Source organism: Morus notabilis, unplaced genomic scaffold (genome assembly GCF_000414095.1).
Source record: "Morus notabilis unplaced genomic scaffold, ASM41409v2 Scaffold344, whole genome shotgun sequence".
Lineage (NCBI taxonomy): Eukaryota > Viridiplantae > Streptophyta > Magnoliopsida > Rosales > Moraceae > Morus > Morus notabilis.
This window is the reverse complement of record NW_010367909.1, coordinates 113,564-123,971: the sequence shown is the minus strand read 5'-3', so window position 1 is coordinate 123,971 and position 10,408 is coordinate 113,564. Positions and strand designations below refer to the sequence as shown.

The 10,408-nt window shown below is 36.8% G+C and overlaps 2 protein-coding genes and 1 pseudogene across 7 annotated transcripts; all 3 read left to right on the top strand.

Annotated features, from left to right (window-relative positions):
* The first annotated feature begins 26 nt into the window (after window positions 1-26).
* LOC21388195 lies at window positions 27-2,826 on the top strand (annotated as a pseudogene).
* A 1,048-nt stretch (window positions 2,827-3,874) lies between these two features.
* On the top strand, window positions 3,875-5,074 carry LOC112094569 (putative disease resistance protein RGA3). The gene has a single exon (XM_024175808.1). The coding sequence runs from the start codon at window positions 4,185-4,187 to the stop codon at window positions 4,998-5,000; it is 816 nt and encodes a 271-aa protein (XP_024031576.1). The 5' UTR covers window positions 3,875-4,184; the 3' UTR covers window positions 5,001-5,074.
* Window positions 5,075-5,287: 213 nt separating this feature from the next.
* On the top strand, window positions 5,288-9,667 carry LOC21388194 (disease resistance protein RGA2). 6 transcript variants are annotated; one of them, XM_024175803.1, is made up of 9 exons: window positions 5,288-7,167; window positions 7,294-7,433; window positions 7,875-7,999; window positions 8,117-8,204; window positions 8,492-8,547; window positions 8,644-8,745; window positions 8,867-8,974; window positions 9,067-9,129; window positions 9,231-9,667. In XM_024175803.1, exons 1-2 carry the CDS (start codon window positions 5,369-5,371, stop codon window positions 7,325-7,327), a joined length of 1,833 nt encoding a protein of 610 aa, XP_024031571.1. In that variant the 5' UTR covers window positions 5,288-5,368; the 3' UTR covers window positions 7,328-7,433; window positions 7,875-7,999; window positions 8,117-8,204; window positions 8,492-8,547; window positions 8,644-8,745; window positions 8,867-8,974; window positions 9,067-9,129; window positions 9,231-9,667. The 6 variants fall into 6 exon arrangements, with proteins under 6 accessions (XP_024031571.1, XP_024031572.1, XP_024031573.1 ...); XM_024175804.1 differs by lacking the exon at window positions 9,067-9,129 and having other exon boundaries at window positions 7,906-7,999; XM_024175805.1 differs by lacking the exon at window positions 9,067-9,129 and having other exon boundaries at window positions 8,126-8,204.
* The last annotated feature ends 741 nt before the right edge of the window (window positions 9,668-10,408 follow it).

Genomic DNA, 10,408 nt, shown 5'->3' with positions numbered 1-10,408 from the left:
AAAAGGAGCTTCGGAATGTACTTAATGGAAAGAGGTATCTCCTTATGCTAGATGATGTGTGAGAGGAAAAACGCGAAAAATGGTTGATGCTAAAAGACTTGTTATTAAGTGGATCACGTGGGAGTAGAATTGTAGTAACAACTCGGAGTAAAAAGGTGGCTGAGATTACAGGATCGGCCCAGCCATACCAATTAGGGATCTTAGATGAAGAAAAATCTTGGTCTCTGTTTGAAAAGATGGCTTTTAAAGAAAAAGAAGAGGAGAGAGACCCCAAGATTGTGGATATTGGGAGGCAGATTGTCGAAAGGTGTGGAGGAGTTCCTCTCGCAATAAGAGCTATAGGAGGCATGTTGTTTTTCAAAAGTTCGGAATCAGAGTGGTTGTCCTTTTATAAGGGATTTTCAGGAATATCACGAGAAAAAAAAGATGACATTTTATCAACATTCAAATTGAGTTATGATAATCTTACCTCACACTTGAAACGTTGTGTCACGCCCCCCAAACGGGGTGGGTGACGTGGAATTCGATTAGGAATTTATAAAGCAGATTTCCAACCGGGCCCCACACTTGACTACATTAAAATATAAATAAATTACATAATCCAGGAGCCTCTGACACACAGGGCTCCACCCCACAGGACATACAGTATCGTACATACATGCTCAGGTAATTAATCATTACAACAGACATCAACCACAGTCTAGTAAATCCAATATTAAATAGTTTTACATAATTTCTCAAATTCCTTACATTTGTTCAAGAGGATAAACTCAATCCTCACTTGATCCAACAGTAGCAACTCCAGCTACCCTGCACCACTCCTCGAGTCTCCTGGGAGGGGTTTAACATTTAAAACATAAAACGTGAGCGAAAGGCCCGGTAGGATATAATTTGAAATATTTAAAATAAATGAGCGCATGAATAAATAATTGAATACATAAATAAAATGAGACATTCAGTCCCGACAGAACAGCCGGAACCTCACATCCTTTTTCTCAAAGGAAATATAACGGAAAATAACCATGTTACAGGCTTCAGCAAGTAATTAGTACAAATTACTTACCTAACCAAGTGCCTCGCCTACCCGGACCGAGTTTCAGGTTCTGCCCCCGAGGATGCACTCTCCGCATCCTATCTAGGCTTACAGCAATAGACTCTATTACCAGTTCACAATATCTCTTTGCTTAAGAAATCATTCATTAACATTTTGAAATCGTTAATATGACCCCACGAACTACTCAAGCCGCGGGCCTCATGACTGGACAAGCCATGAGGTTCCATGACTAAACAAGCCATGGTTTTCAAAGCATTTTCTTTCACAAATCAATCTCTTTCTTTAAAACATTTTCAAGGCCAAAATCCTTTTTGAAAACAGGCTCACAAGGAAAAAGAATAGAAATCCTACCTCGCACAATCAAACATGGGACTAGCGTTGCCTTTTCCGGCTTCCGCTTCCTCAAGCCCCTTCAGTCTGAATCCTCAGCGATCACTGATACAAGATAACACTTTAGGATTAATTCTCATTCCTAAAGCAATCCAATCTCACTTATGTACCAAGATTTTCAATTAGTGTCCCAATCCATTTTAACATTTCACATTATCATTCCAAGGGTTTTTAATATCAAAACAAGGATTAAAGATGCTAATCCTTTTATCCCAAGTCCCCAAATGAAGCTAATTTGGGTTCTCCCCGAAAACAGGGGTCAAAACAACACTTTTCAAGCCAAACAGGGTCAAACCCGTGTCAACCGGTCGACCGGTGACAGAAATGAGAGAGAGTGACAGTGAGAGAGAGCACAAGAGAGTGAGGGAGAGAGACGCACGGGAAAGGAAAAGAAAAAGAAAAGAAAAGGAAAATGAAAAAGAAAAGAAAAGGAAAAAAGAAAGGAAAATGGCATATGTATAATATTTTAAAAGAACAGTCCAGAAATGCGCCCATACACACTTCTGGATTAAAATAAATTACTGAGAATAATTTAAATACCTTGGAACTATTTAAACTCACACGTGTCAGAAACATTTATTAATTAAACTCAATTAATAATCCAGATTAGGGACACTAATAATCTTAATTACCTTAATTAATCTCAATTAATTCTTCAGGGTGTTACACGTTGTTTTGCCTATTGTAGATTATTTCCTAAAGATTACAGAATTAAAGTTCAAAAGTTAGTAAAACTTTGAATGGCACAAGGGCTTCTCGAGTTACAAGATCCAAGTGATGACCAATGTCTGGAGGATGTGGGCTCCGGATATTTTGTGGAATTACTTGGAAGGTCATTCTTTCAAGAAGTTAAAGTAGATCGATGGGGCGCTGTAGAAAGTTGCAAAATGCACGATCTCATGCATGATCTCGCCATAGAAGTAGCAGGAACAGAATGCGCTATTGTAAGTTTGAACTCCGGAGGCAATATTGGCAAGGATACTCGTCATGTTTCCTTTGATTTCAATATTAACTCGCCAAAGAAAATTTCTTCTTCATTGGTTCAAACACGTAAGATTCGAACAGTTCTTTTGCTTGATCAAGGGTATAACAAATGGGGAAAGTCAACTTCTAATGCACTAAGATCAAATGTCAAGTTCACATGCACTTTGGATTTGAATTGTTCGGGGATTACAATACTACCAAAGTCTATAGGAAGTTTCAAGCATTTGAGATATCTAGATCTTTCAGATAACAATTTCAAGATGCTACCCAATTCGATTGTCAATCTAGTGAATCTGCAGACACTACGACTGAATGGCTGCTCTCGCCTACGAGAATTGCCCAAAGACTTGAAGAAGCTAGTCAATCTCAAACATCTTTTCTACTTAAAAGTAATCTAATTGTTGGGTAATTAAGTAATAAAAAATTTTATTGAAAAAATTGTGAAAAGTAGAATGAAGGATGTTAATATAAGGCTTTTTTTATATATATATATAAATGAACAGAGAGAAGCTAACATATCCTACCTGACTATATCCATTATTACTATTTTTTATGTTTTCCTTTTTTTTTTTTCCTATTTCTTTCCTGACGATTTCTATAACGGTTATTTTAAATAAGTCATGCGGGCACTTTGCTGTTTTGACTAGTCCTATTAAAAGAAAAAGATGAGATAATAGATGACAAACGTGTGACTCACAATTACCAGTCTTTATTGTCCTTGTGACCTGCAAATATTGATGATGACGAAAGCTAGCTCTTCAATAATAGAGAACATACGTGTGACTCACAATTATCAGTCTTTATTGCCCTTGTTACCTGCAAACTAAAACACCCATTTGAATTCATATTGTTTTCATTTCAATCTCAGTTTTAATTTAATCAAGTCATCATGGCAGAACTAATTCTGTCTCCCATTGCTGGTAAAATCCTCGAGGGCTTAGGATCTGCTGATGTGAAAGAGATTGCATTGTTTTGGGGGGTCAACGACGATCTTGATCAGCTTAATGAAACCATTTCAACCATCAAATCTGTGCTTCTTGATGCTGAGGAGAAGCAGATCAACAGCCACCAAGTCAGAAACTGGCTCCGTAGGCTTGGGGGTGTGGTTGATGATGCCGACAACTTGATGGACGAGTTCAACACCGAAGCTTTGCGACAAAGAGTGATGCCTGCAGGAAGTGAAACGGTCAAGCATGTATGCACTTTCTTCTCTGCCTCAAACCAACTTGCTTTTCGGCACAAGATGGGTTGTAAGATTAGGGAAATAAGTAGGAAACTAGATGCTATTTCAAGCTCCAAAGTTTTTCATTTAGAAGTTCGTCATGAAGATAATCAGGCGGTCTCTGCTAGGAGAGGGAGAGAAACTGGATGCTATTTCAAGCTCTAAAGCTTTTCTATTTTTTTTGAATTTACAATCTGTTGCCATAAAACTGCCAACTAAAAAAAAAAAAAAAAAAAAAAAACCTAACATAAGGCAAACTACTTATCACTCGCATATACATTATCTTTTGAAGATTCATTCAACATACCAAAGGTTAAAATTTGTAAACTTGGATATAAACCTATTACTCATAAAACTTTACAGAATAATAATATATACATAGGAGTACATCATTCATTAATTTTAGATAGATACACGCTCATGATATAGGTTCATGCTATATGGTATATCATCAGATCTTTAGTCATTAAAATACATGAATTACAGGTACGCACTTTCTTTTCTTCCTCAAACCAACTTGCTTTTCGGCTCAAGATGGGTTTTAGGATTAGGGAAATAAGGAAGAAACTAGTTACTATTTCCAGTGACAGATACTTCCTTCATTTAGAAGTTCGTCGTGAAGATAATCAGGCGGTCTCTGCTAGGAGAGGGAGAGAAACTCATTCATTTCTCCGTCAAGAAGAGGTTATTGGTAGGGATGAGGAAAGAGAGGAAATTGTTAAGCTTTTATTGGAACAAGGTGAATTGGAAGAGAATGTCTCCGTCATTCCCATCGTGGGCATGGGAGGGCTTGGAAAAACCACACTTGCTCAAACTGCTTTCAATGAGGAGACGGTCCAACAACATTTTGAGCTAAAGATGTGGGTGTGTGTTTCTGATGATTTTGACTTGAAGTTAATTCTTCAACAAATTATCAAGTCTGCAACTAATAATAACAACTTGGGAGCTATTGATTCAATGGATCAATTACAAAAGGAGCTTCAGAACGTACTTAATGGAAAGAGGTATCTCCTTGTGCTAGATGATGTGTGGGAGGAAAAACGTGAAGAATGGTTAAGGCTTAAAGTCTTGTTATTAAGTGGATCACGTGGGAGTAGAATTGTAGTAACAACTCAGAGTAAAAAGGTGGCCGAGATTACAAGATCGGTCCAGCCATACCAATTAGGGATCTTAGATAAAGAAAAATCTTGGTCTCTGTTTGAAAAGATGGCTTTTAAAGAAAAAGAAGAGGAGAGAGACCCCAAGATTGTGGATATTGGGAGGCAGATTGCGGAAAGGTGTGGAGGAGTTCCTCTCGCGATAAGAGCTATAGGAGGCATGTTGTATTCCAAAAGTTCAGAATCAGAGTGATTGTCCTTTTATAAGGGATTTTCAGGAATATCACGAGAAAAAGAAGATGACATTTTATCAACGCTCAAATTGAGTTACGATAATCTTACCTCACACTTGAAACGTTGTTTTGCCTATTGTAGATTATTTCCTAAAGATTACAGAATTGAGGTTCAAACATTAGTAAAACTTTGGATGGCACAAGGGCTTCTCCAGTTTCAAGATCCAAGTGATGACCAATGTCTGGAGGATGTGGGCTACGGATATTTTGTGGAATTACTTGGAAGGTCATTCTTTCAAGAAGTTAAAGTAGATCAATGGGATGCTGTAAAAAGTTGCAAAATGCACGATCTCATGCATGACCTCGCCATAGAAGTAGCAGGAACAGAATGCGCTACTGTAAGTTTGAACTCCGGAGGCCAAAGAAAATTTCTTCTTCATTGGTTCAAGCACGTAAGATTCGGACAGTTCTTTTGCTTGATCAAAAGTCTTGGAAAAACAAATGGGGAAAGTCAACTTCTGATGCAGTAAGATCAAATTTCAAGTTCACACGCACTTTGGGTTTGAATAGTTTGGGGATTCCAATACTACCAAAGTCTATAGGTAGTTTCAAGCATTTGAGATATCTAGATCTTTCATATGACTGGAATATCGAGATGCTACCCAATTCGATTACCAATCTAGTGAATCTGCAGACACTACGACTGAATGGTTGCTCTGGCCTACGAGAATTGCCCAGAGACATGAAGAAGCTAGTCAATCTCAGACATCTTGAAATTGATAGGTGCAGTGGGTTGACTCATATGCCACGCGGATTGAGTCAGCTGACAAATCTTCAGACACTATCAACGTACATACTAAGTGAGAGCAATGATGTTGTCATGATAAATGGAGGTGAGCTAAAAGAATTAGTGTGCTTGAACAACTTGAAAGGGGAATTGGAAATTTTGAATCTGGGTCATGAGAATGACACGGCAAGAGACTATGAGTCTGCAAATTTAAAGGAAAAACAATATCTTCGATACTTGGCATTGAAATGGATTTCTGATGATGAAGGAACAGAGGCTCCTGTTGGTTATGAGAAGTCACTAGATGCCCTCCAGCCACATCTAAATCTCCAAGAATTGGCTCTATGGAATTACGGGGGTGTCAAGATTTCAAGTTGGCTTTCTTCACTTACAAATATGGTGAATTTGACATTACAGTCGTGTGAGAAATGCCAACATTTAGTGCCGTTGAATCAATTCCCCCGCCTTGAGAAATTAGAACTTAATTTCTTGCCGTGTCTGGAGTACATAAATGGTGAGGAGGAAGACTTGTTGCTTTCATCAACAATAGTACTGCCATCCCTACGAGAACTTCGGTTGAGGGATTTGCCAAATCTAAAGGGATGGTGGAGAGAGGTAGTAAGTGGGGAATTGTTGCCTTGTTTTCCCCCTTGTCTTTCTACATTAGAAATAAGGAATTGTCCTCAGCTGAGTTGCATGCCGCTTTACCCACATTTGGAAGGAAGACTAGACCTAATAAATACAAGGTTGAAGCCATTGGAACAGACAGTATTAGTATTAGAGAGTAGAAAATGCAGTACTAGTACTACTGGAACTGAAATCCCCACAACACCGTCATCTTCTTTCTCTTCTCTCTCTAAACTGACATCTTTGACTATTTCTGAAATTGGGGAGGATCTACAATGTCTTCCGGAGTGGTTCAAGAGCCTTACTTGTCTCAAAAAGCTGGAGATTCAGGAATGCTCCAAATTAAAGGATCTGAGCCCGGGTATTCAACATCTCACCTCACTTGAAGACTTGGAGATTAGAAATTGCGAGGAGTTAGAAGTGATGATACCTTTGAAGAATAACGGAAGACTCCGCTATCTGCGTCTTATTGGCTCTCATAAATTGGCGTCTCTTCCTGGGGGTCTTCAACACCTTACCAGTCTCCGACGCCTTTTGATTTCTGATTGGGAGAGTCTGGAAACTATTCCGGAGTGGATTGGCAACCTAAATTCACTTGAATCACTTCATTTACTTAATTGCCCCAAATTGAGAGCATTGCCTGAAGGAATACGAAGCCTCACTTGTTTAAAAACTCTATGGATTTGGGATTGTCCCATGTTATTGAAGAGATGCCAAAGGCAAATAGGCGAGGATTGGCCCAAGATTGCTCATATCCCAGACCTGAGCTTGAGGTAGAAAGCCCAAACTCAATATAACTGTCGATCTCTGTTTGTATCCTCATCTTCAGTGCTGGGTGGGTATTTTCATCTTCATTTTCTAAAGTGTTTCCATTCGAACTTATCTTGATATTTTTATAGAATCCATCAAGGGATGAGCATACGACAAGTTTAGACAAGATAAAAGCACGCAGCAGCAGCATCTTATTCAAAAATTTTGGGCTATGCATGCAATAATATATACTACTACTGGAACGACTCAAGAATGAATATATGGATAGGTAAATACACATGATTATCCCTTCTAATTTTCCTCTTTAAGATTCTTGTGATTTCTTCACCTTTAAGATTTTTGTTATTTCACTGTTCACATTTTCCCTCATATTCCATGGTTTGCTTGCCATTATTCTGAATAATTTTCAAGCTTTAGTAAGTAAGTAATAGTATTTATAAAAAGAAAACTGTTAGGATCCTAGCAATTTCTAACAAAATTGATGTTCGAGTTTAGAATTTGAGTTTAAAATTCAAGTTTTGTTACAGTAAATACTCTTAGAAACAGTCATGTTTAATTTTTTTACTACAGTAAAAAATTCTCACATAAAATCATATCTCAACTTGAATTAAAAATTCGAATCAACGAACTAAATGAGCTACATAAAATTCTCGAATTAAAGTCGCATAAAATTCTAATTTTCTTTGCTTCTGTGTCAACTTTCTCTTAGAGAGAGTTATATTTTGTTTTTGAATACGCAGGGAAGTGCTCTCTGAGAGTTGCGGAGCTAATTCTTTACTTTGATGAGAGTTGTATGGGGAATAAAATGCCCTCTAGAAACGCATCATAACAATGGTATCTATTATGCTCTCTCTCCCCCTTCCACACTCTCATCGTTTTTTCTTATGAAATAGTAAAATTCTTCATTAGTTTTCCATTATGTTAATTTTTTGAGACTGATATTGTTATTAGTTTTCTAAGGTCTTTTCAATCCATGTATTGATATCATTCAATATCTTACTTCACTTCAACACTTGAAGATTGGTAGCGGGTACCGAATGTAAGCTTTGAGCCCACCCACTTTCTTTGCTAATTTTCTTACTCAAGCTACTTCTTCTCTGTTCAAGCTGTGAGTGGGTCTTTTTCTGATATGATATATGGAAATCTGACTTTTGTGGATGGACTGAAGCAAGATGATTCTTTTCATACATAGCTATTCCTTTGTGGACTGAAGCAAGATGACTTTTGTGCTCTATTATTGATAATGAAACGCCAATTCTGTTTGTTTCTTCATCATCTTTTTTCTATGAGCTTAAAATTTTGATGAATCTCATTGTGTTTTTACAGATTTAGATTGGAGAAGTAAACTGCTCTCTGGTTTCTCCTCACAATGTAATGGAATGGTAAAATCCTTCATCTCTTTTTCTATATGCTAATCCTTTTAAATCCTTAATTAGAATAGTTCTTTTTATTCTTCTATCCACGTTTTCCGTAATCAGATGTGAACAGAACACCTGAAATAATATGTTGGGATTGATTCAAGATCATGAGTTTCCATGCATTGGATTATGCAAATGATTCATAGTGGTCTAGTTTTCAAGGTAAGCAAGTCAATCATGTAAGTTTAATACATTGGTTAGAAAATGCCGATTTTATTCACCATTTTATTGCCATCTAATTCTTTTTGGAAGAGTTCTTTAGTTTGATTTTTTTCTTTTTCAGTTTTTTGTTGGAGAAGCGAGCTACGGAATGGAACACGGTTCAATAGCTTCGCAAACATACTCTCTAAAAGTTTTGGATGATGAACTTATGCAACCTCAACATTACAAAGTACTCAAAACGTTTACTCTTCTTTTTTGCCTAAAAGAGTTTCCAAAAGTGATTTAAGTTCTTTGAAGTGATTAAGTTTCATACTTATGTAGCATGGCTAAAACAAAATGCGGATTCTGCTTGATGATATTTGTCAGGGTGTCAGAGACAAATATGTAGGATCCAATATTTACAAATATAAGTATCAGTTTTTTATATTTCTATATTAGTTTTCTTTTGTTCACAATCATAAACTTTTATTCCTTTTTTTTTGTAGTATGGTTGAAGTACCGATTACAAGATCAAGATTTGCATGAAGAGCACAGCGAGTTGGCCTAATTTGTGCAAGCACAAATTTGATCCTGTGGCAGAGTTGGTAAATTAATCACTGTATTCCTAAGTTTGTAGTACTTAAAAAATATTTATTGTTTCCAAGATCTACTAATGTTGAAACATGGTTTTGGTAAGAATGTAAAGGAACTACGAGTGGCTTGATCCCTTCATTGGGTACGTAGGCAGCCTGGTTTAGGTCCAGCCACAAATAAATAAAACAACCTTCAACCAACAGGAGCCTAGTGACTTCTCATCTCCTCTTTGTATATAGAAGTTACTGAAATAAAACAAATAGTTGCAAAGCAGAAAGTCAGAAAGTTTCTCGGGAGTGAATGTGATTCGGTTCCAGCATCAATGAGAAATTCAAGAACTTGTGGCTTTCTTCTTCTACTAATTGTTGGAACTTAATATGAAAGTACCTTAACCTTAGTATGATATAAGTCTAAAACCTTGTACCTAATCTTATGGGGAAGACAATTTTTTCACCTATTCCAACTTGATTCTTATTCTTTTGTCGATAACTCAAGATCCAACATGATGTTTTGGTAAGCTCATCGACTGTTCATTTAGACCATCGCGACCATGCAAGTCAAAAAGTTGAGGAGCTTGGCATCGGATCATCATTTAACGCGAAAGTTTAGTTTTGAATGAGTTGAAGCCTCAAAAGTTCCTTGTTGCTTAATACTAATGAATGAGAAGCCATTTTCGAGTGGTAAAGTTTTAATCATCATTCCAATATGAAAAACTCTCAAGCGAAAACGCGATTGGAGAAAAGGACTCTTGAAAGGAAAAAGAGTTGGAGTACATGCCTACGTGATGAAAAATTGGACATTTTAACTGATATTTTCACGGAAATTTCCATATTTTGGATAATATTATATTAAACACTATATCATATCATACTTGTCAACGTGTTTTCATTTGTTCTCATTCTAAAAAATGAGATACCAAGTATTTTAATCCATATTATAAGCCAACTTGCACCTAAGCCAAACAATACAAAATAATTAATAAGAGCTTAGTTGAAGGGAGACAATCCATATAATTTTTAGACCGGTATTGTCATCTTTCTCTTGAAATTTAAAGTCGTCGCCTGATTTCTTTTTTTTAATGATGTCGTGT

Bases quoted from the DNA above. Each gene is read 5' to 3' on its own strand.
- LOC112094569 (XM_024175808.1), top strand. From the start codon at position 4,185: ATGGGTTTTAGGATTAGGGAAATAAGGAAGAAACTAGTTACTATTTCC.
- LOC21388194 (XM_024175804.1), top strand. From the start codon at position 5,369: ATGCGCTACTGTAAGTTTGAACTCCGGAGGCCAAAGAAAATTTCTTCT. The intron at 7,168-7,293 runs GTAGAAAGCCCA...ATATTTTTATAG, and splicing joins ATCCCAGACCTGAGCTTGAG to AATCCATCAAGGGATGAGCA.